This window comes from Colius striatus, chromosome 21 (genome assembly GCF_028858725.1).
Source record: "Colius striatus isolate bColStr4 chromosome 21, bColStr4.1.hap1, whole genome shotgun sequence".
Lineage (NCBI taxonomy): Eukaryota > Metazoa > Chordata > Aves > Coliiformes > Coliidae > Colius > Colius striatus.
This window is the reverse complement of record NC_084779.1, coordinates 2493196-2517976: the sequence shown is the minus strand read 5'-3', so window position 1 is coordinate 2517976 and position 24781 is coordinate 2493196. Positions and strand designations below refer to the sequence as shown.

Sequence of the window (24781 nt, the reverse complement as noted above, 5' to 3'; positions counted from 1 at the left end):
TTGGTGCCTATGGCAGGACACTGAGTGGACATCAGCAGTGGCCATCAGCTGGGACCTGCTCCCTCGTGTCTGAGGCCATGGTTTCACAGAGCCCCAGCATGGTGGGGGTGGGAAGGGCCCTGCAGAGCTGCTCCAGCCCCAGCCCCTGCTAAAGCAGCTTCCCCTGGCTCAGGGGGCACAGGAACGTGTCCAGGGGGGTTGGGAACCTCCTGAGGAGCCTCCACACCCTCCCTGGGCAGCCTGTTGATAAGACAAGTGGGTCCCCTGGACAGAGGAGCTGGAGTGAGTTTTGCCAAGCTACCCCTCCATTAATTTCCACTCAGCCACCACTCCTTGGCTGAGCAGCAGAGTGACAGGGCTCAGCCCTCCAACTGGGACAACCAGAAAGCTGAGAAGCTGAGGGGGCTCTGCAGGCATCCCCTCCCCCAGCAGGCTGCTCCAGATGCCTTTGTGTGGGTGCCAGAGGATGGTTTCACCTTTGGAGCATGAGCCCAGTTGCTTCAATGGTATCCAGCAGCAGGACAAGGGGTGATGGGATGAAGCTGCAACACAACAAGTTCCATTTAAACATAAGGAGAAGCTGTGTCAGTGTTGGAGTGAGGGAGCCCTGGCCCAGGCAGCCCAGGGAGGGTGTGGAGGCTCCTTCCTTGGAGCTCTTCAAGACCCACCTGGACACGTTCCTGTGTGACCTGAGCTAGGTGGGAGCTGCTTCTGCAGGGGGTTGGGCTGGATGAGCTCTGCAGGTCCCTTCCAGCCCCCTCCATGCTGTGACTCTGTGATTCTGTGCCTCTGAAGACAGGCCCCTGAGCTGGCCCAGCGTGGCCAATCCTGTTTCCTCATCGATTTCCTTGCAGGATGCTCTGGAGGAAGCTGGCTGCCTGTGCCCATGTGAGCAAGGGATGAGAGACTCGTGCAGTGAGATTATCAGCGCCACTGAAGGTCATTCTCTCCTAAACCCCTCTTTGCAGGCGTTAACAGCTTAAAACCCACCAGCAGTCTTTGTGCTGGAGATGTCTCAGGCTCCCTCCCAGGCTAAAGGGGTTTTTAGGGGAAAACCGAGGTGAAATGCCTGTGGATGTGTTCTGCATCATCTGAGCTTGGGAGAAAGCAAGAAGGCAAGTGAGGAAAAGCTGGGGGAGAGCACTCCCTGGTCATTCTGTTTGGCATAATCCTCTTCTTCCATCATCCTGCCCTGCAGCCCCATCCCCACACAGCACAGCCCATGGGGGATGCACACAGCTGAGACATGGCCACCCCTCCTGGGCAGCAGCTGTAGGGCTCTGCCATCCCCCTTCCCTCCCTCCCTGGTGCCCCAGGGGCAGTTTCCAGGCTGGTGATGCCAGGACAAGGCACGAGGCCCTTGGGCTCAGGAGACAATTGTGGCTGTGCTTGCATGGGATTGAGAGGCAAGATGTGGCCCAGCCCTGTGCAGCCCTAGTGGAGGAAAAGCCAGAGCTCAGTGAAGGCAGAGAGGGACACAGCATGGTGGGCAAGGCCAGAGGGACAGGGAGGGACCCACAGACCTGCCCCAAATGACTGAGACCAGAAGATGAGGGACAAGAGAGAATCCCTGGCATCATCCCAGGGACCCCCAGCCAAACTGCTCCTGTGGGTTACGCTGCCAGGTCCAGCCCCCAGCGCCTCATCTGAGGTCTCTGGAGCACCAGGGGTGTGGTTTCACTCCAAAACACCCCTCAGCACACCCACATCATGGTGTGATGGGCTCAGGAGGGGCTCTGGGAGTGCTGAAGGTGCCAATGTCTGAGCCCAAAGAGTCCAACCACGAGTTGGGCAGATCCTACAGCTCCTGCTGGAGCCCAGCCAAGGGCTGCACACATCCCCCTGACAGGCAGCCACTCACCCCAGACACTTCCACTCTCTCTGCTTCCCATCTCTGGAGGCAGCCCAGCTGCTTTCACATTTAAACCAACACCAATTAGTTCCCCCTCAAATTACAGGTCTGGGTAATCCCTGCTCCAGCCCTGGGGATGCAACTGTTCCCAACAGACCTCTCCCTGTGAGCACCTGGCACGAGCACAGCCCCAGGAAGGGGCTCATGGCACAGAAACCCTGTTGGTTGGCTCTGGTGAGGTGTCTGCTGCATGGGGGAAAGGGGCAGCAGGGTCCCTGAGGGGCTGCCCAGGCTGAGGGGGACAGGCCAGGGAGACTGCAGGGATGTGCCAGTCAGTATTGTGCCAGACTGCAGGGATGTGGCAGGCAGCAGTGTGCCAGGCTGCAGGGATGTGGCAGCCAGCAGTGTGCCAGGCTGCAGGGATGTGGCAGCCAGCAGTGTGCCAGGGAGGCTGCAGGGATGTGGCAGGCAGCAGTGTGCCAGGGAGGCTGCAGGGATGTGGCAGCCAGCAGTGTGCCAGGGAGGCTGCAGGGATGTGGCAGCCAGCAGTGTGCCAGGGAGGCTGCAGGGATGTGGCAGCCAGCAGTGTGCCAGGGAGGCTGCAGGGATGTGGCAGGCAGCAGTGTGCCAGGCTGCAGGGATGTGGCAGGCAGCAGTGTGCCAGGGAGGCTGCAGGGATGTGGCAGGCAGCAGTGTGCCAGGCTGGCCCAAGGCAGTGTTGGTGGCCTGTGGCTGCCATGCAGAGGGACCCTGACCCCTCCCTGAGCTGCTCCAAGATGCTCCCAACGTTCTCTGAGGCATTTGCAATTCCCTGCCAAGTGCTGAATCATCCTTCTGCAATGGCTGCATTAGGCATGCAGGAGCTGTAGAGCCTTTTGCAGCCAGAAGCAGAAGGAGGTGGGGGGACAGGTAGGGAGACAGGAGCACACACAGGGAGGCTCTGCCTCATGCCCTATGACAGAGGAGGGGACAGAGCCTGGCAGGCACCTGTGCACATCCCAGAGGGACACAGGCAGAGTCTGGACACACAGCAGGGCTGAGGGGTTTCTTCAGGGTGAAGGTAAGTCACTGTGAACCCTTGAAGCACGTCCCACCCCTCCTCATCCTCCACTGGAGCTGCTGCAGACCCAACCCCTGGGATCCCAAAGCCCCTGGGATCAAACATCCACCCATCAGCTCCTCTCAGCTCTGCTCCCCTTCCTCCCAGCCCTGCCCAGCCCTGCCTCAGCTCCTCTCTGGGAGGAACAGCCCTGCCCAGCCCTGCCCAGCCCTGCCTCAGCTCCCCTCTGGGAGGAACAGCCCTGCCCAGCCCTGCCCAGCCCTGCCTCAGCTCCCCTCTGGGAGGAACAGCCCTGCCCAGCCCTGCCCAGCCCTGCCTCAGCTCCTCTCTGGGAGGAACAGCCCTGCCCAGCCCTGCCCAGCCCTGCCCAGCCCTGCCCAGCCCTGCCTCAGCTCCCCTCTGGGAGGAACAGCCCTGCCCAGCTCTGAGCAATGGACAAGTGGCTTTATTTACCCAGCCTTTCAACAAAGCTCTGCCAGCCTCCTGCACTGGAGGACTGAGGCTTGCAGCCTACCCTGGTTCCACACAAGGACATCACAACTTGTGTGTGTTTAACAGATGTACTGAGATGTGGCAGATAGCAGAGGATTATCTGGGTTAGTGGATGAGAGGCTGTAGGGAGCTGCAGAGGGAATTCACAGCTAACAGAGACCAGCTCCCCTGCAAGGGAAACACAGTGTTGATAAATGGAAGCTCCCACATGCCACAGGGACCATCTGCCCCACTCCAAATCCACTGGCACCTGACCCCAGGCTGGAAGGAGCCCTGGGTGTCCCTGCACTGCTCAGTAACAACAGCCATGAGATGCTCAGAGACAAAGGAAACAGCTTCAGGTCTGAAGTGCAGGGAGCTGAGCAAATGTATTGTGCTCAAGCACTGGCTGGGGAGCAGCCCTGCTCTAATTCCTGCCTCAGCTGGGGCCTCCCTGGGGATACTGAGACATAGGTGAGGTGCTGAGGGCTGTGGGTCAGGGCTGGGCTGGGCAGGGTGAGGGCTGGGACTGCAGCAGCTGCAGGGGCTTTAACAACCCAAATGGTTCTGTGAGTCTATGAATAAACAACACAAGCTGGATAAAGAGAATGACCCACATGTAATAGGCAAAGGGTCCTTCCAGCCATCCCCCCACCTTCCCCCCACACAGAGCCCTCCCTGGGACTCCCACTGCAGCTCAGGATGGGAGTTACTCAGCAGGGACTGGAGACTTTCCAAGTGTGCACCGAGGGATGCTCCCTGCAGGCACCAAAGCCCTTCGTGGGGCTCAGCCCAGGGCTGGGGGACATGGGATGCACCATGGGTGTGGGATGAGCTCTGGGGAAGATGCTCTGGCTGTTGGCAGACAGGGGAAGGAGGGGAGGGCTGAGGTGAACCTGCAGTGAGCCCTTGGCCAGGTGAAGCACAGAGACTGGAGGGATGAGGGTGGCTGGCAAAGGCTGGAGCCCACCTCTTCCCTACCAAAGTGCTGGCCAGAAAGCCCAATGCCATGGAGTAGGTGGCATATGGCCTTGGGCAGAGAAAGCCAGAGTCAGATGTCAGGGAAAGCCATTGCTGGGCCTGGTAGCAGGTTCAGCTCAGCTGGAGGGGCCTGGATTATCTCCACAGGCAGCTGGATCCTGGGCAAGGGCTCCCACAGCCAAGAGCAGGAGAGCAAACTCCATCCCTGGCAGGAGGCCTCCCCTGGCCAGCAGACCTGTGGGCTTTTGCACAGCCCCAAGCAAGATGTAACCTATCTGGCCAGAGCCATTTGTTGGCAGCTACTGTGTGCTCACAGAGATGATGTGTACAACAGCCCCATCCTGGCCAGCTCTGCTCATCTGCCTGGGAGAAGGTCTGGGAAGGACAAAGAGCAGAAGCAGCCAGCCTGCCCAGAGCAGGCTCCCCTCATGCTGCAGGGCTCTAAGTGTCCCTGAGCCAGGGGATGAAGGGCAATATTGGCCAACAAACCACTGGGGAACGAGCCAGGAGCTGACAGCTCCTGTTGGAAGTGCAAAGGTCACTGTCTGGGCTGCCCTCAGTGCTGGGCCATCTCAAGGGTGTGTGAGAGGAGGAGAGAAACAAAGCCAATGTAAGCTCCTGTGCTCTGTACAGATGGACTCTTAGTAGTGCTGATGCCCTTCAGCACTTTGCCTGTGCTGGAGTCCAGTGGCCCACAGCAGGGTGAAGGCTCTGACACGGCTTCAGCAGCCCCAGCTCCTCCCTCTCCAGCAATGAGGCAGATGTCCTGGCTCCTGCCTCGTGCTGCTGCTGGCTGCTCCCTGCACAGCCTTCAGGTTGTCACTGACTTGTCACCCAGGGGCTGTGGATGAGCAGCTGTACAGGAATGACATCCAGCTGCAGTAGCAAACACCTCTTGGCTTCTGCCAAAAGCAGCTGCCAAAGCCCCCACACGCTGCTCACAGCCTGTGTGACACCAGTTGCAGGCAGCAGAGCTCAGGATGCTCTCAGCCAGCCTGTCTCTGCTCAGCCAGCACAGCCCCTTCCCAGCAACCAGCCTGGCTGACCTTCAGCGATGCCTGGATGCCTTCCTGTGCCCCCTGACTGAGGGGAACCTGCTTGGGAAGGGCTGGATGAGCTCTGGAAGACCCTTCCCACTCCCAGCACTCTGGGATTCTGTGCTGCTGAGATGCACAGAGCTGGACTGCACACACCTGCACACCCCTGCAATCCCCACTGCTCCTCATCACTCACTCACAGACACATTTGGGTTGTTAAAGCCCCTGAAGCTGCTGCAGTGCCAGCCCTGCCCTCACCCTGCCCAGCCCAGCACTGACCCACAGCCTCAGCACCTCAGCTCCACGCCTTTGGGATCCCTCCAGGGCTGGGCACTCCCCCAGCTCCCTGGGCAGCCTGGCACAGGGGCTCACACCCCTCTCAGGGAAACAGTTCTGCCTCAGCTCCAACCTCAACCTCCCCTGGGGCAGCTGCAGCCCATTGCCCCTTGTCCTGTCATTCATGGCTGGGGAGCAGAGCCTGACCCCCAGCTCCCTGCAGCCTCCTGGCAGGGAGTGTCAGAGAGTGCTGCTGGCTGCCCTCAGCCTCCTCTTCTCCAGGCTCAACACCCCCATTCCCTCAGCCCCTCCCCAGCCCCTTGTGCTCCAGCCCCTTCCCCAGCTCTGTGCCCGGCTCTGGCCACGCTGCAGCCCCTCAGTGTCCCTGTGGCAGTGAGTGAGGGGCCCAGCACTGACACAGCCCTGGAGCTGCAGCCTGCCCAGGGCCCAGCACAGGGGACAATCCCTGCCCTGCTCCTGCTGCCACCCCACTGCTGAGCCCAGCCAGGCTGCCCTTGGCCTTCTTGCCCCCCTGGGCACGCTGCTGGCTGCTGGGCAGCCTGGCACAGGGGCTGACACCCCCCTCAGGGAGAAAACTCCTCCTTTCATCCCTCCAGCCCCACTCTCACCCACAGCCTGTGCTGACAGGGCTTTGTTCCCGCGGTGAGACCCGGGGCAGCTCCCCAGCCCCACTGCCCTTGGAGAGGAGAGCCTGGAGCACCGGGGCTGACACAGCCCAAGAGCTGCCCGGCAGCAGCACTGAGCCAGGCTCACAAACCCGAGCAGAGCTCCTGCTTCGGCTGACCAAGGGCACAGGGAAGGTGAAGGAAAGCCCCAGCCTGTGCGCCCCCCGCCGTGTGCCCAGCCCGGGCTGCTGCACGGGACCGCTGCAGGAACCCCGCTGAGACCAGGCGATGAGCCACCGGCGGCGATTCCAGCGCGGGGAGCCGCCGGCACCGCGGGGGGACACAAGCCGAGCCCTCGGCTCCTCCCTGCTGCCGGGAGTGCCCAGCCCGGGGATGCTGAGCCCTGTCTGGGGATGCTGAGCCCTGCCTGGGGATGCTGAGCCCAGCCAAAGGATGCTGAGCCCTGCCAAAGGATGCTGAGCCCTGTCTGGGGATGCTGAGCCCTGCCTGGGGATGCTGAGCCCAGCCAAAGGATGCTGAGCCCTGCCAAAGGATGCTGAGCCCTGCCTGGGGATGCTGAGCCCAGCCTGGGGATGCTGAGTCTGTCCTTGGGATGCTGAGCCCAGCCCGGGGATGCTGAGCCTGGCCCGGGGATGCTGAGCCTGGCCCGGGGATGCTGAGCCCAGCCTGGGGATGCTGAGCCCTGCCTGGGGATGCTGAGCCTGTCCTTGGGATGCTGAGCCCAGAACGGGGATGCTGAGCCTTGGCAGGGATACTGAGCCCAGCCTGGGGATGCTGAGCCTGTCCTGGGGATGCTGAGCCCAGACCGGGGATGCTGAGCCTTGGCAGGGATACTGAGCCCAGCCTGGGGGTGCTGAGCCTGGCCCAGGGATGCTGAGCCCAGCCCAAGGATGCTGAGCCCGGCCCAAGGATGCTGAGCCTGTCCTGGGGGTGCTGAGCCTGGCCCAGGGATACTGAGCCTGGCCCAGGGATGCTGAGCCTGGCTCAGGGATGCTGAGTCCTGCCCAGGGATGCTGAGCCTGTCCTGGGGATGCTGAGCCCTGCCTGGGGATGCTGAGCCCTGTCCAGGGATGCTGAGCCCATCCCAGGGATGCTGAGCCTTGATAGGGATGCTGAGCTCAGCCCAAGGATGCTGAGCCTGTCCCAGGGATGCTGAGCCCAGTCTGGGGATGCTGAGCCTGTCCTGGGGATGCTGAGTCCTGCCCAGGGATGCTGAGTCTGGCCCAGGGATGCTGAGCCCAGTCTGGGGATGCTGAGCCTGTCCTGGGGATGCTGAGTCCTGCCCAGGGATGCTGAGCCTGTCCTGGGGATGCTGAGCCTGTCCTGGGGGTGCTGAGCCTGGCTCAGGGATGCTGAGTCCTGCCCAGGGATGCTGAGCCTGTCCTGGGGATGCTGAGCCCAATCTGGGGATGCTGAGCCTCACCCAGGGATGCTGAGCCCAATCTGGGGATGCTGAGCCCATCCCAGGGATGTTGAGCCTTGATAGGGATGCTGAGCTCAGCCAAAGGATGCTGAGCCTGGCCCAGGGATGCCGAGCCCAGCCAAAGGATGCTGAGCCTGTCCTGGGGATGCTGAGCCTCACCCAGGGATGCTGAGCCCAACCTGGGGATGCTGAGCCTGGCCCAGGGATGCTGAGCCTTGACAGGGATGCTGAGCCCAGCCTGGGGATGCTGAGCCTGGCCCAGGGATGCTGAGCCTTGACAGGGATGCTGAGCCCAGCCTGGGGATGCTGAGCCTGGCCCAGGGATGCTGAGCCTTGACAGGGATGCTGAGCCCAGCCTGGGGATGCTGAGCCTGGCCCAGGGATGCTGAGCCTTGACAGGGATGCTGAGCCCAGCCTGGGGATGCTGAGCCCAGCCCAAGGATGTGCCTGCAGTGAACCCCCACAGGTGGGGACATGGGGAAGTCCCTGAGGCTGCTGACACAGCTCAGCTCTGTCCAGCCTGGGGAAGAGAAGCCTGAGCTCAGGGGCATCTCAGCAACACTTACAGGTACCTAAAAGGTGTCAGGAGGATGGGGGAACAGTTCTTTCTGTGGTGCCCAATGCCAGGACAAGGGGTGATGGACATGAGCTGGAACACAACAAGTGCCACTGGCACAGGAGGAGAAGCTCCTTTGGTGCTGAGGTGAGGGAGCCCTGGCCCAGGCTGCCCAGGGAGGGTGTGGAGGCTCCTGCTCAGGAGGTTTCCAACCCCACCTGGACACGTTCCTGTGCCCCCTGAGCCAGGGGAAGCTGCTTGAGCAGGGGCTGGGGCTGGGTGAGCTCTGCAGGGTCCTGCACATCCCACCACTCTGGGGTCCTGTGATTAATCCTGCTCCCTAAATGGCACCAGTGAACACCTGGAGACAGAGAAATCACCTCATCCAGCATCCTCCATGGGCTGCCACTCCCCAGGCTGCTGTCACACACTCTGCTCTCTCTCCAAAAGCATCAGGAGGACACAGTGAAGGGTGGGATGGGCTCAGCCCCAGCCTGACCTGACAACAGCTTCTTCACTTACTTACAGAGGCTGGTACCCAGGGCAATAAGGGCACAGCACCCTACTAAGCCCAAGAGGCCACTCAGCACCTGGGAGAAGACCTGCAGAGATCTCCAGGGACCAGGGTTTGTCTTTCCAAGCAGTTGCTTCACAGGACTCTGCAGCTCTCACTCTGTTTCTTCCTCTAAGGGAGGAAGAAAGGGGAATATGCAGCACAACAGAACAACCCAATTGTGATGAGCATCCTTGGTGCTGTGCACCAGAGCAGGATGTGCTCTGGGAAACACCCCTTCCTTCTGGGTAGCCCAGAGGTGCCCCTCACACTGCAGTTTGCTCTGCTGTGCACATCTCATCCACTGGGTAGGAACTGGAACAAGGGGGATTTGGGTTATTATCTCCTGATGACACAGGAGATGCTGAGTGGTCCCTGCACAGGTGCTGAGCTCTCACTGGGTGCACACTGCTGGCAGGACTTTGCTGAGGATCCATCCACACAGGCTCTTGCAGGGCACAAAGGCAGGAGAAATGGCCCTAAATGGTGACAGCAGCCAGTTGACAGGAACCAAAGTGCATCCCACTGTGCTCTTGCCTCTGCCTCAGCAGAGGGCTTGAGATAAGGCAGCTTCTCCCTGAGCCCTCAGGAACCTTTACTCTTCCTGCAGAGGTTTTCAGGGCAGAAGGAGATTGGCTTGGGCTCCTGCTCCCTGCACATACTGGCTCCCAGGTGAAGGTGAGAGCATCTGCAAAGCAACACCTGCACAATTCAACCCCTGCTCCAGAGCACTCACACAGCCTGTGCAGGACATCCACAGCCCCCATGCAGCCAGAAAAGGGGGAGCAGGCTCCATCTGCAGCAGCCTGTGGGACAAAAGCCACCTCTGACCTTCCAGCCCATGTGCTCTGAGGCTCTGAGGCTTTGCTGTGCCTGTCCTTGTCCTGCTCGCCCCAGGTGCCACATCACAGCTCTGCTGTGCCCAGGCAGGTCAACAGCAGCTTCCCTCTGCCCTGCTGCTGGCCAAGAGGCAGCCCAGCCTTTATCACAGATAGAATTCAGCCTCTCCACAGGTTGCCAAGGCCCTGCTTCAGGGTCTTCTTCAAGCTTGCAGTTGTGCTGTGCAGGGCTCAGAGGAGTCCTTCAGCTCTGCAGTGGCTCAAGGGCTCCCCACTCCTGCCAGCCCAGGAGCTGAGCATGGCATGGGAAGGCCATGGAGAGCTTGAGCAGAGGTGCAGAGCACCTGGCCATTAGCTCTGATCCTCAAGACCTTGAGCACCATCTCCTGGTCACTCCTGGATTCAGTGGCAGCTTCACCTCTCCCTTCTGGCCGGGTCTCTGCCTCCTCCCCTGCAGCAGCACTGTGATGCACCGACCAGCTTGGGGTCAGGGAGAGGCCTCCTCACACCTCCCCTGCCACACTGTGGGGTCTCTCCCACGGGAGACAGTCCAGGAACTCCCCCAGCGTGGGTCCTTTGCACAGGGTGCACTTCACAAAGTGCTCCAGGGTGTCCCAGCATCCCCTCAGGGTCACCTGTACTGACCTGGTCCAGTGTGGGCTCCTCTTCCCACGGGCTCCCAGGTGCTGTCAGGCACTTCAGCTTCCCACAGGGTCACAGGTCCCTTGAGCATCTCCCTGCTCTGGTGTGGGCTCCTCCTCAGCTGCAGCTCCCAGGGAAGTTCTCTTCTCACCAAGCTGGAACAGGAACAAGAAACACCCCCATGGCACAACCACCTCTGTGCTCTGTGTGCCCAGCTCTGGCTGGTGCTGGGGGCAGACAGCACAGGCTGCTGCTGGGACACCCTGACCTGCTTCTGTCCTGTGCCCCACAGCCTTGGGCAGTGTGTGACTCCAAGGCCACAGCTCCATGGGGACCCACCACAGTGTCCCCAGTGCAGCCCTTTGGTACAAGAAGATAAATGCCACCCATCCCCTCAGAGCCACAGGAGCCCTGAGTCTATCTAATGGCACTTCACCATGGGTCCAGCAAACCATTAACTATCAGATGATGCTTTAGGGAGCAATGTGCTGCACTGAGCCCCTGCACTGTGGCAGAAACACCTCTGTTAGTGCCAGCTCATTGGCACTGGCACAGTTCCTCCCTCACATGTGGCAGCTTCAGATCTCAGGGCTGTTTTACTCACAGAGAGGATGGGGATGCCCAGACCTGCCTGTGACTCTTCTCCATAACAGACAGCAACAGCAAAGCCACAGCTGTGCTCAGACCTGAGCAGCACCAAAGCCATTGAGTACAAGCAGCAGGGCTCCCAGGATGCTGAGGGGATGGAACATGTGTGTGAGGAGCAAAGGCTGCAGCCCTGGGGCTGCTCAGCCTGGGGAAGAGGAGCCTGAGCTCAGGGGGATCTCAGCAACACTGACAGCTACCTAAAGGGTGGGTGTCAGCTGGATGAGATGACACATTGCCTGTGGTGTGCACTAACAGAACAAGGGGTGATGGACATAAACTGGAACAAAACAAGCTGCATTTAAACACCAAGAGAAACTATCTCAGTGCTGGGGTGAGGGAGCCCTGGCCCAGGGAGGGTGTGGAGGCTCCTGCTGGGGAGGCAGAGAGGAGGGAGGGAGGAAGAGGAAGATGTCCTTAATGGGGAGCACACTGCTAACAGGGTGGTGAATTGGAGGATGTGGAGAAAGGGATGGGGGAAAGGCAGAGTACAGGCAAAACCATGGGGGGTGATGAGCTGGGAGCAGCCTGCTGCACAGGTCTCCACCAAAGGAGAGGGAAGCAGCTGGGAGGCAAAAGAAGGAACAGGGCACAAAGTGGTGGATGGAGCAAGCTAAATAAGGCCATGGCTGGGCTCCTGTGGGGAAGGGTCACCCTCAGCATGCTGCTGCTCGGTGTGGGAGGCCAGGGCTGAGGCCTGCAGGAGGGGCATGAGGCAGTGTTTGCACATGAGGTCCCCTGAGCGTGGCTGCAGGTGGTTCTTCAGCAGGGAGTTGACCATGAACCTGGCCCCACACTCCTGGCAGCAGAAAGGCTTCTGGTCCCAGAGCTCCCTCAGCTTGTGGTGCTGCATCCCTGGGGAGGGTGAGCAGAGCTGGTGTTGCTGGGAGCCCAGGGGGATACCCACCAGGGTACTGTGAGCTGCTGAGACTCAGCTCCTCTTACCCAGCCCAATAAACCAGCTGCAGAACTGGAACAGCTTGGTTATTTTTGGAGGCTATTACATTTGCCAGTAGCCCCAACTTTCCCTTGATGAGCCATGTGGAAAAGCAATTAGGGAAGAGCTAATCAGGCAGTGGTTGTGCTCAGTGGGGCAGGAGAAATGAGCTGAGCTGTGCTCCTCACCCACAGCGCTCACAGAGCTGCAGGGAACAGGAGGAGGAGACTTCAGACCACCACTTTATCATCCAGACCTCCATCCAAGCAGCCCTGGCTCCCACCAGCCCTACCTGAGGCAGGAGCAAACCCTCAGCTGCAGACACCACACACCATGGGGGGACATTTCCTCTTCTTGACCGTCCCCATCACCCTGTGGAGCTCCAGTTGATGCTTCTCCATCACTTCATTGATGTGCCAGTGCACTCCTTGCCCTGGATTTGCTTTCCTCTGGCCACCCCACAAGGTTTCATGTGCACCTGCAGGCAGCAGCACAAGTGGCAGGTGTCATTGCAGGCTTTGCACACAGAACTCCTCTTGGAAGCAGCTTTTCCTTAGGATGCCTTTGGTTCCTTGGCATCAGCACCTCTCACACCTCATCCTTGTCTTTGCCCACAGCTTCAACTTGGGATTCACTCTTCACTTTCCACTTCCTGGCCCCAGGTTTCTCCCCACTCAGTCAACAGCAATTCCCTTTGGTGAGGAAGCAGCAGGATGGGGTGTCAGCACATCACCCTCCTGCCTGGCCCCACACACACACAGCTCTCCCTGCACACCTCAGCCCTGCTGGCCCATGGCAACAGCAGCCACTATGCATCCATCAGAGTGGCCCTTGGATCTCTCCCCCCACAGGCAGCAGGGGCTGGATGAGGTGCCAGGAGCCAGGGACAGAGCTTTTTTTCCTCAGAAACAACTGTTGCTTCCAAGGAACTGCTCAGACATAGGAAGCCATGGCTCAGACACATGGGGACCTGGGCTCAGGCATGATAATGTCCAAGCCCCTGAGAGTGGAGACCCAGCCATTGATCCCAAGAAACTGCTCAGACATAGGAAGCCATGGCTCAGACACATGGGGACCTGGGCTCAGGCATGATAATGTCCAAGCCCCTGAGAGTGGAGACCCAGCCATTGATCCCAAGGAACTGCTCAGACATAGGAAGCCATGGCTCAGACACATGGGGACCTGGGCTCAGGCATGATAATGTCCAAGCCCTTGAGAGTGGAGACCCAGCCATTGATCCCAAGAAACCTCAGGAACACTTCCCAAATGCAAACTGTTTGGAAGGGAAGAAACAATCTTGCTGTGACCCTCTGAGTTTTGTGGTGAGGGCCCTGAAGCACTTTAAATTGCTCATTACCTTCCTTTCCTACACAGTGTAATGCTTCTCTGAGCCCCTGTAACAGCATCACCTCAATCAGCAGAAGCTGGATAATTCACCTGGGATGTCATTCTGCAGAGAAGATCCAGAGGGAATGAAGGTGTGGAGGAAATCAAAACACAGATACATTTGTCTCCTTTGCTATAATGAGAACCACGCAACTGTGTGGCCATGGAAACCAGAGCAGACTTCTCCTTTTGCCAATGCACAGGAAACTCAGCCAAAGAAACCTCCCATTTTTGTCTTCTTCACTCTGGGCAGAGCTCAGCAAAGTGTCTTCCCCTGCACAGTGTTACTGGCCTGGATCTCCAAGCAGCTAAGAAACCATTCCAACACACTTGGAAGGTTTTAAGGTGTCAAGTGGTGACTCAGTGACCTGTGAACACACCAAGGTGAAAAGCACATTGGGAGAGTGGCTCCCAGCTTGTCCTGCTCTGTCAAGACAGCAACACACCTCTTTCACTTCTAAGGCCTCTCCCCACATCCCTACAACCAACACTGACAGTTTCTATGACTCAAGTGAAGACATTTCTCCCCTGTTGAGGTGAGGGAGCCCTGGCAGGGGCTGCCCAGATGGGCTGTGGAGGCTCCTTCTCTGGAGACATTCCAACCCAGCTGGATGAGTCCCTGTGTGCCCTGCTCTAGGTGGTGCTGCTCTGGCAGGGGGGTTGCACTGGATGAGCTTTGCAGGTCCCTTCCAACCCTTCAGACTCTGTGGTTCTGTGAATGTTGAGCATCAAGGAGAGTCACCTTGCTGGGCAGGATGAATGTGGACAAGGAGAGGAGTGCTCAGAAGAAGGACTGTAAGCATCCTGAGGTGCCATGGCAGCAAGGCTGTAACGTGGGTCAGATGAAGAATGCTTCTGAGGCAGACTCCAGTGAGCCAAGAGCAGGTTCATGGTCCTCCTGCACTTACACCTGCCCAAATGCTTCTCAGGACTAGAAACCTTTAGCCTAGACAACAGCACAAGACTGTAATAGGAGGGAGAGCTTTTCACTTCAGTCCATCCTCTGGGGGAAATGCCCAGTGGGCTCCAGGGAGCAGCTCTCCACCTTCAGTCGGGATGCTGCTGCTCCACAGTGCTAAAAGAGAGCTGACCCACACCCTGTGAAATCAATGGCAAGGTGTCTGCAGCCTGTAGTCTCATGCCAGTGTAATCCATCCATCCTGGATGGCAGGAGGTGATGGAATACACCCTCAAAAGGCTTTCAAAGTGTGGCTGCCATGAGACAGGAGAGCAGAAGCCATTGGCATAAAGGTGATGGGACAGTAAGGTCAGGTGTCCCTCTGCTGAATGTGCAGCTTTAACAGCATCAAGTGCCACAGGATGGTCATTGCCTGAACAAAAGAGGGGCCACAAAGCACTGTCACATCAGGGCACTGATTCCTTTCCCCTTGGCAGCCAGCATGTGTCTCAGAACCTCTCTCACGGGCAGAGACATTTCAGACCTTGTTAAGGGCAACAGACCTTCCCCAGTCAGCTTCCATCCTTGGGGATGCAGGAAGCCTGCAGGGGAACCCCAGTGCTCTTGTGAGAAACAGGAGCAGGCTGAGAAGTGATTGTACATCAGGTTTGAGGCAGGAACTCAGCATGCCTTGGCTGTGCCTCTGGCTGAGCCTCCTGGGAGCAGACTCACTCCACAAGTAAACACACATCAGGAGGGTGTCAGACACAAGTCCTTGCTGCAGGGTCCTCCATGTGCATCCCTTTATCATTTCACAGAGTCTCAAGGGCTGGAAGGGACCTGCAAAGCTCATCCAGTGCAACCTCCCTGTCAGAGCAGCACCAGCAGGGCACACAGGAACCATCCAGCTGGGCTGGGATGTCTCCAGAGAAGGAGCCTCTGGCAAAGACACTCAGCACTGGGAGAAAACCTCTGCTATTTGTGGTGATGTGTTTCACACCCAGTCCTCTTTCTCTTGGAAGTGTTCTGCTGAGTCTGTAACCTTACTTGTCACTCCATCCTCCCTGCCATTCATGAGAGATGTCAGACTCCAGAAGCACAAGGCTTCTTGGTGTGTGACCATCCCATCTCCCACTTCTCCAGCTTAAGCTGGAAGCAAATCCCACCAACCCCTTTGCACCTTCGAGGTCATTCCATTGCTTGCTGACACATGGTGGCTTCTGACACTGAACTTTACAGAGGAGAGTGGCCTTTTGCTTGCAGACTCTGCAGCTAAACAGTGCCAGGGCTGACTCTGGCTGAAGTCAGAGGTTGTCTCTTTAAAATGCAGAGACCATGCAGAGGAAAAGCCTTTGTGGCTTGGCACATTTGTGAGATCTGAAAGGGAGGCACATCTTGCCAAACATGATCCCTCCAGAAGTGAAAGTGTGGAGGCCTGGGAAGCAGCTGGCTACAGAGGGGGTTATGGAGTTGTTGGAAGAGCCAAACATCCTTGTGAGCAGCAGCTGCTGCCAGTGCCAGTGCAGAAGGGACCCAAGGAGAAGCCCCCACCCTCCCCAGGGATGCCCAGTGCTGTCCCTCAATCAGGTATCAGAATCTCCCTCCTTCTTGGCTGCAATTGAGATGTAAAAACTGTTGCTTTCAGGTGGAAATGCAAACTGTCCCCATCTCCAGGTGGCAGCCATTCCTCAGAAGTGGGAAGGCAGAATCCCCTCAGTTCCAAGGGGAACATGAAGCCTGCAGTTACCATTCCCATCTCCTGCTGAGAGCCACGTGGCTGCTGAGCCATAAAGCCACCTGCAAGGTTTAGGGCTGGTAAGCAGTGATACCAGAGCTGAAGAGACTGGCCTAGAAATGCAGATGTGGCAGTTGAGTGTAAAGATTCATAAGATGCCAAAAAGGGGCTGGTAAGTGCCAGCCCCCCCTGCACACTTCACACTGGGCTTTGCCCAGTAAACACCATTTCTTCCAGAGCTCTTGTTTTTGATGTTGCTTCTTGCTTGTTTTCATCTCAACCTTGGCTTGAAGCCCTGCAAAGGCACTTAGTAAGAGCAGCCTGCTCTCTTTGATGCTGGTGCCAGGGAAGGAGGCATCTGGCAGGGCATCCAGCACTGTGAGGGCAGCACGTTCACAGGCACGTGCAGGTGCCTCCAGAGTCACCAGGGCATCAGCCCTGGCACATCCCATGGGCACAGAGGGGCAAGGGGAGTGGGGAAGTGCCTGCAGCATGAGGAGCAGAGAAGGAATGGAAGGTAAGGAGGGGCTGCCTTTTCTCTGGAAATGCCCACCAGAGCCATGACCAGGGGAGGGAACTGACTGTGGCAGCTCTTGGTGCAGCTGGAAGAGAGGAGCTGTGTCTGAACTGGGCATGAAAAGTGGAGCTGCAGTGCAGGGTATGGCCCAGGGACACCCCTAAGGGCACTGAGACAAGAAAGGAGAGCAGAGCATGTGCCTTCCCTCTCTGATGTGTGTGGCTGGGGTAGGAAGGCAGGTCTTTGGTTTCTTCCACACACACATTGCTGTGAGTCACCCCTTCCCATCCATCACCTCAATGTCCCCTCACTGCTCAAGATAAAGAACCCAGGGTGCAGAGAGTGAGCCAGTACACAGGGAGCAGACTCCTCCTGTCACTGCCAAACCCCAAGCAGTGCTCAGTGACAGAGCCACTGTGAGCCACTGTGAGCCACTGAGGCTTGTGCTGGTTCAGAAAGACTGCCCATGTATTCCAAAGCATGCTGTTGAGACAGTGACAACCTCAAAAGGCAGCAGTGGCTGTCCCAACACTCTGGATTCCATCTCTCCCAGAACCACAGACATCCTGATCTGACTTTCACACAGAAACAGACATTTCCAGGCACAATGCACCACACCAGGGGTGGCTGGATGCACCATGCACCAGAAGTGCTGGTTTCTCTGGGCTGAGCACAGAGGGGATGGAGAAGAAGAGTGTGGATGGAGGGAGCTGCACCATAGGATGTGCCTGCAGGAAGGTGAGGCCAAGCTTTCTGCCCATCATGTCAGCACACACAGCTGGGCTTGGCACAGCCTCCCTCTCCTGCCCCACAGGACCAACAGCCCCAGCACTCCCAACAGTTGCATGAGATTTGGGTGATTTGGGCAGAAAGCACAGTTTGTTTTCTAAGGTAGGAAAAGCTAAAGCCAGAGGCTGAGGCCCTGGGAAGGATGGAGTGGCTCTAGGGAGGATGGAGTGGCCCTGGAGAGGATGGAGGGGCCCTGGGGTGGGGGGGAGATGGAGTGGTTCTGGAGAGGATGGAGTGGTTCTGGAGAGGATGGAGTGGTTCTGGAGAGGATGGAGTGGTCCTGGAGGGGGATGGAGTGGCCCTGGGGAGGATGGAGTGGCTCTGGGGGGGGTTGGAGTGGCCCCCTGGGGGGTTGGAGTGGTCCTGGAGGGGGATGGAGTGGCTCTGGGGGAAGATGGAGTGGCCCTGGAGGGGGATGGAGTGGTCCTGGAGGGGATGGAGTGGCCCTGGAGGGGGATGGAGTGGTCCTGAGTGGGATGGGGTGGCCCTGGAGGGGATGGAGTGGCCCTGGAGGGGGATGGAGTGGTCCTGAGTGGGATGGGGTGGCCCTGGAGGGGATGGAGTGGCCCTGGAGGTGGATGGAGTGATCCTGGAGAGGGATGGAGTGGCTCTGGGGGGAGATGGAGTGGTCCTGGAGGTGGATGGAGTGGCCCTGGAGGGGGATGGAGTGGCCCTGGAGGGGGATGGAGTGGCTCTGGGGGGAGATGGAGTGGTCCTGGAGGGGGATGGAGTGATCCTGAAGAGGGATGGAGTGGCCCTGGGGGGAGATGGAGTGGTCCTGGAGGTGGATGGAGTGATCCTGGAGAGGGATGGAGTGGCTCTGGGGGGAGATGGAGTGGTCCTGGAGGTGGATGGAGTGGTCCTGGAGGGGATGGAGTAGCCCTAGGGGGAGATGGAGTGGTCCTGGGAGGAGATGGAGTGGTCTTAGGAGGAGATGGAGTGGTCCTGGAGGTGGATGGAGTGGTCCTGGAGGTGGATGGAGTGGTCCTAGGGGGAGATGGAGTGGTCCTGGGAGGAGATGGAGTGGCCCTGGAGGTGGATGGAGTGGCTCTGGGAGGAGATGGAGTGGTCCTGGAGGTGGATGGAGTGGTCCTAGGGGGAGATGGAGTGGTCCTGGGAGGAGATGGAGTGGCCCTGGAGGTGGATGGAGTGGCCCTGGAGGGGGATGGAGTGGCTCTGGGGGGAGATGGAGTGGTCCTGGAGGTGGATGGAGTGATCCTGAAGAGGGATGGAGTGGCCCTGGGGGGAGATGGAGTGGTCCTGGAGGTGGATGGAGTGGTCCTGGAGGGGATGGAGTGGTCCTGGAGGTGGATGGAGTGGTCCTGGAGGTGGATGGAGTGGTCCTAGGGGGAGATGGAGTGGTCCTGGGAGGAGATGGAGTGGCCCTGGAGGTGGATGGAGTGGCCCTGGAGGTGGATGGAGTGGCCCTGGAGAGGGATGGAGTGGCTCTGGGGGGAGATGGAGTGGTCCTGGAGGTGGATGGAGTGGTCCTGGAGGGGATGGAGTGGTCCTAGGGGGGGATGGAGTGGCCCTGGAGGGGGATGGAGTGGTCCTGGAGGGGATGGAGTAGCCCTAGGGGGAGATGGAGTGGTCCTGGGAGGAGATGGAGTGGTCCTGGAGGTGGATGGAGTGGTCCTGGAGGTGGATGGAGTGGTCCTAGGGGGGGATGGAGTGGCCCTGGAGGGGGATGGAGTGGTCCTGGAGGGGATGGAGTAGCCCTGGAGGGGGATGGAGTAGCCCTGGAGAGGGATGGAGTAGCCCTGGGGGGAGATGGAGTGGCCCTGGAGGTGGATGGAGTGGCTCTGGAGGTGGATGGAGTGATCCTGAAGAGGGATGGAGTGGCCTTGGGGGGAGATGGAGTGGTCCTGGAGGTGGATGGCGTGGTCCTGGAGGGGATGGAGTAGCCCTAGGGGGAGATGGAGTGGTCCTGGGAGGAGATGGAGTGGTCCTGGGAGGAGACGGAGTGGTCCTGGAGGTGGATGGAGTGGCCCTGGAGAGGGATGGAGTGGCTCTGGGGGGAGATGGAGTGGTCCTGGAGGTGGATGGAGTAGCCCTGGGGGGAGATGGAGTGGTCCTGGGAGGAGATGGAGTGGTCCTGGAAGTGGATGGAGTGATCCTGGAGGGGGATGGAGTGATCCTGGAGGGGGATGGAGTGGCCCTGGGGAGGATGGAATGGTCCTGGAGGGGGATGGAGTGGCCCTGGGTGGGGAGTGGTGGCTCCACAGAGAGCTCAGATGACAGCCGTGCTTTCAGTCTGATGGGCCCCAGGCTGGTTACCAGTGGCCAACTCCTTCCACAGCCTGAAGCACAGAGCTGCAGAGGCCAAGCAGCTGCATTTGCAGAGCAAAATGCTTTTCCAACTCAACTGGCTCCCTGAGCACAAGGGTGTTGAGACCCACTGGAAGGAAAGTGGTTCCTGGCCCAGGAGAGGGCCATGGCAGAAGCAGCTCACAGCGAGTGGAGAGCACAGGGAGGCTGTTGCTGCCTGGAAGAAGGACTCTGTGTGGGGCTGTTTGTGGATCTCTTCCATGAGCAGGTGCAGCAGTGGCAGCTCCTGCATGGCCACCAGCAGCTGCCAGAGGGCAGAGATGGGCAGGATCCTTCCTCCAGTGCTGGCCCCACACCTCACCACACACTGCAGCACCCTGGGGACAGCCACAGCCAGACACTGGCAGGGGACTCCAGCCAGGGACTCCTGCCTCATCTCAAACTCCTTCAACACACTTGTGATCCTTCTGATCCCCTTGATCACACTTGGCCAAGATCACAGAGACATTTGGGCTGGAAAAGCCCCTGAAGCTGCTGCAGTGCCAGCCCTGCCCTCACCCTGCCCAGCCCAGCACTGACCCACAGCCTCAGCACCTCAGCTCCACGCCTTTGGGATCCCTCCAGGGCTGGGCACTGCCCCAGCTCCCTGGGCAGCCTGGCACAGGGGCTCACACCCCTCTCAGGGAAACAGTTCTGCCTCAGCTCCAGCCTCAACCTCCCCTGGGGCAGCTGCAGCCCATTTGCCCTTGTCCTGTCATTCATGGCTGGGGAGCAGAGCCCGACCCCCAGCTCCCTGCAGCCTCCTGGCAGGGAGTGTCAGAGAGTGCTGCTGGCTGCCCTCAGCCTCCTCTTCTCCAGGCTCAACACCCCCATTCCCTCAGCCCCTCCCCAGCCCCTTGTGCTCCAGCCCCTTCCCCAGCTCTGTGCCCGGCTCTGGCCACGCTGCAGCCCCTCAGTGTCCCTGTGGCAGTGAGTGAGGGGCCCAGCACTGACACAGCCCTGGAGCTGCAGCCTCCCCAGGGGACAATCCCTGCCCTGGGCCTGTTGGTCCCAATTCACTACTCCAGTCCCAGCCCTCCCTTGATTCCATCCTGCTGAACACTTGGCTCAGGGTGCAACCCAAGCAGTGACTGCTCAGCCCTTCACTCAAACACATCAGCCCTCTCCTCAACTCACCCTGAAGCTGAGCAGCTCCCCTCAGTTCCCAAATGAGCCACTCAATGCCAGCCTTCAGCTCCAGGTACATTCAAAAAATCAAACTTCCCCAAGTCAAAGACAACACAGAATATTCCTCTGCCCAGGCACCCCTAAGGAAATAGACCTCTGGCACCCAAATGCCTTCTGAGTCTCAGCCCTGGTCTGAGCCCAGAGGAAGAAAGCTTCTGTTTCATAGGATCATAGGATCAGAGAATGGTGGGGTTGGAAGGGACCTGCAGAGCTCATCCAGCCCAACCCCCTGCAGAAGCAGCTCCCACCTAGATCAGGTCACACAGGAACGTGTCCAGGGGGGTCTTGAAGCCCTTCAAGGAAGGAGCCTCCACACCCTCCCTGGGCAGCCTGGGCAAGGGCTCCCTCACTGAAACACTCAAACAGTTTCTCCTTGTGTTTAAATGGAACCTGTTGTGTTCCAGCTTCATCCCATCACCCCTTGTCCTGTTGCTGGATACAATAGGAAAAAATGGATGTCCCAACCTCCTGACAGCCACCAGTGAGGTATTTATAAATGTTAATAGGATCCCCCCTCAGTCTCCTCCAGACTGAACAGCCCCAGGTCCCACAGCCTTTCCTCATCAGGAAGATGCTCCAGTGCCCTGATCATCTTGCTGGCCCTGCACTGGCCTCTCTCCAGCAGTTCCCTGTCTCTCTGCAGCTGGGGAGCCCAGCACTGGCCACAGGACTCCAGCTGAGGCCTCAGCAGGGCAGAGCAGAGGGGCAGCACAACCTCCCTGGCCCTGCTGCCCACACTCTCCTTGATGCCCCCAGGCTGCCATTGGCTTCTTGCCCACGAGGGCACGTTACTGCTCATGGTCAGTTTATTACCAGCCAGCACTCCCAGGTCTGTCTCTGCAGAGCTGCTCTCCAGCAGGTCACCCCCAGCCTGTCCTGGTGCAGGGGGTTGTTCCCAGCTGCAGGACTCTGCCCTTGTCCTTGTTGAACCTCAGGAGCTTCCTCTCTGCCCAACTCTCCAGCTGGTTCAGATCCCACTGACTGGCAGCTCAGCCTCTGGGGAACCAGCCAGTGCTCCCAGTTTGGTGCCAGCAGGGAACTTGCTGAGGGTCCCTCTGTGCCCTCACCCAGGGGGTTGATGTTTCAGTCATGCTCAGCAGGCAAACCTGTGGCCTTGTCTGTGAAGACAGTATCTTGAGGTGTTGATCAGCTGCTTCTGCTGCCCTGGCATCCAAGAGACCTCATTACTGACTGCTGGTTGTAGCTTCATTGGAAGAGGTCAGTGAGAGCCTTTGACTGCTCTGCTGAGGGGGAACTCTGCAACAGGCAGTGTGTGGCTGTCAAACACACATTTTACCCACACCCAGATGGTCCCAAGGCAGTGAAGAGCTGAGCTGGCCTTGCTGAAAACGTTAAGGGCACACAGAGCAGCCTTCTGCTTGCAAAGTGGCAGCAACACCTTCTTCTCTCCCTTGCACCAAAGAAAAGCAGCTCCAAGCTCATTCCATCCCCCTCCCAGATCTAACCCAAGCTGGGTCTGCTGAGGTTTGCCCTGCTGAGTCTGAGAAATGATGACTCCAGAATAACACAGCAGCCCTTTAAAGACACCTGAGTAGCAGGACTCAGTTCAAGAAAGGGGAACAGTGTTTATTCAGGGTAATGAAGAGACTTGGGCAAAAGATTCTGTGCACAAAGAGCAACAAATGATTGTACCTGTTGTCAGACCAGGCTATAAATACAACTGGAAACTGCCAAAGAGCTGAATCTCAAAGGGACTTTTTTTCCACTGTTGCAGTTACTGAATTGGAGAAGATTTTGAAGGAGAAACCAAACCAAGTAGTTCATCCAAGTCACCTGGGTGTAGTTTTGTTTGTGTGCTCAGGCCTTTTAATCACTTTGGTTCAGCAGCAAGCAGAACAATCTATTATGTGCAGAGCACTCCTTGGGAGAAAAAGCAGATCACTACACAGAGCTTGGTGAAAAGAACACACAGCCTCTGGGAGCCAGAAGATCCACAGTGCTGGGTAAGAAGAGAAAGCTCTCTGGGATGGGGAAGGAGGCAATGGCAGGCTGGGGGAATAATCAGAGCAACATTTTGAGCTAATATGAAAAACTCCCTGGAGAAAGACTTGTTGGAGACATGAGGCAAAGCTCAGGGAACCTCATTAAGCACTTAAGCTCTGTGGGGTTTGCACAGGACTTGGATGTGCCCCACACAGCTCAGAGGATAGCTCACCAAGAATCTTTTCCATCTTCTCCCATGGGAAGGTTTCTGATTTTATTAAACTGATTTAAGATGCTGAGGGGACTGGAGCATCTTCCTTGTGAGGAAAGGCTGTGGGCCCTGGGGCTGTTCAGTCTGGAGAAGAGAAGGCTGAGAGGGAATCTCATCAGTATTTACAGGTATCTCACTGGTGGGTGTCAGGAGGTTGGGGCAGCACTTTTTTTCTATGGTATGTAGCAAAGGGACAAGGGGTGATGGGATGAAGCTGGAACACAAACAGTTCCACTGGCACAGGAGTAGAAAGTCCTTTGGTGCTGAGGTGAGGGAGCCCTGGCCCAGGCTGCCCAGGGAGGGTGTGGAGGCTCCTTCCTTGCAGGGCTTCAAGACCCACCTGGACACGTTCCTGTGTGACCTGATCTAGGTGGGACCAGCTTTGGCAGTGGGGTTGGACTGGATGAGCTCTAAAGGTACCTTCCAACTCCCACCATGCTGTGAGTCTATGAGTTGTTCACTCTCAGCTCTGCTGCCACACCAGGGTGTGCTCCACAACCAGCACATGCACTCTCCTCTCTGTCAGCAGGACAGCAGAGCACAGAGCAGGCTCCCAGCAGAGGCTCACACCATTCCTTCCCTCTTCATTTCCACAGTAAGAAATCATAGAAACCCAGAGTGCTGGGGGCTGGAAGGGCCCTGCAGAGCTGCTCCAGCCCCAGCCACTGCTCAAGCAGGTTCCCCTGGCTCAGGGGGCACAGGAACGTGTCCAGCTGGGGTTGGAAACCTCCTGAGAAGGAGCCTCCACACCCTCCCTGGGCAGCCTGGGCCAGGGCTCCCTCACCTCAGCACCAAAGGACTTTCTGCTTCTGTGCCAGGGTAACTTCTTGTGTTCCAGCTCATGTCCATCACCCCTTGTCCTGGCACTGGATACAACAGAAAAAAGCATTCCCTCATCCTCCTGACAGCCTTTAGGTACCAGCCTTTAGTGTTAATGAGATATCCCTCAGTCTCCTCTTCCCCAGGCTGAACAGCCCCAGGGCTGCAGCCTTTCCTCCTCACACACATGTTCCAGCCCCTCAGCATCTTGCTGGCCCTGCACTGGCCTCTCTCCAGCAGTTCCCTGTCTCTCCTGAACCAGAGACCCCAGTTCAAGACTCCAGCTGAGGCCTCAGCAGGGCAGAGTGCTTCTGTTTATAAATCCTTGTGCTTCTGTTTGCTCAAGCTTCAATTTGAGGAGACTCAGCTTTGTGTAATTAAGGGATGCTCCTCCTTGGAATGAGTATTCCCACTAGATAATTACCCATGCTGGGAGTCTGGTGTTTCAAGACAGCAATTGTGCTCAACACATGCCAAAGCAAGCTGCCTGTGGGAGCGTTTGATGATCAGCACCACCAGCCCAGTTTTGCTTCCTGCCAAACACCCTTTTACATTCCACTGCATGTTCATTTAGTTTTTAATTCTTGTGTGATTTCAGAGCTGCTAAAATCTGCCTCAGTTGCTCAGGGTGGTGCCTCAATCCACCCAAACTTGGATGGCTGTCCCACCAGTCAAAAGGTGAGGGCTCAAGAGTCCCTGAACAACCTCAGGGGACAACAAACACACACCCACCACAACAAAAAGCAGGAGACCAGTTGTCCAAGACAATGATGTCTAATGAAGACACCAATTGTGGGACTCCCATAAGAGACCATGAAGCCAGTGACCACCATGTGGAAAAGGCTCCCTGGGTGGAGGCCAGGAGCACAGCAAAACTACATTTTCCTCACAGTCTCCCTCAATAAACAAGGAACTGACAAAGGCAGCACAGGTCAGACTTTGGCTGCTTTCAGTGTCAAGACATCTGTGACTTTGGGGAGGCTTTAGGTGTTTGCCTTCAAGCTGAAG

At 58.1% G+C, this 24781-nt stretch overlaps 1 protein-coding gene across 1 annotated transcript in view; it reads right to left on the bottom strand.

Moving 5' to 3' along the window:
- Positions 1-11595: 11595 nt before the first annotated feature.
- ZBTB40 (zinc finger and BTB domain containing 40) overlaps positions 11596-24781 on the bottom strand; it is a 31415-nt gene continuing 18229 nt past the window's right edge. Inside the window, 5 exon segments of the mRNA XM_062013252.1 lie at positions 11596-11837; positions 12212-12322; positions 12325-12397; positions 19205-19402; positions 19697-19889. Coding sequence (XP_061869236.1) covers positions 11596-11837; positions 12212-12322; positions 12325-12397; positions 19205-19402; positions 19697-19889 — 817 coding nt within the window.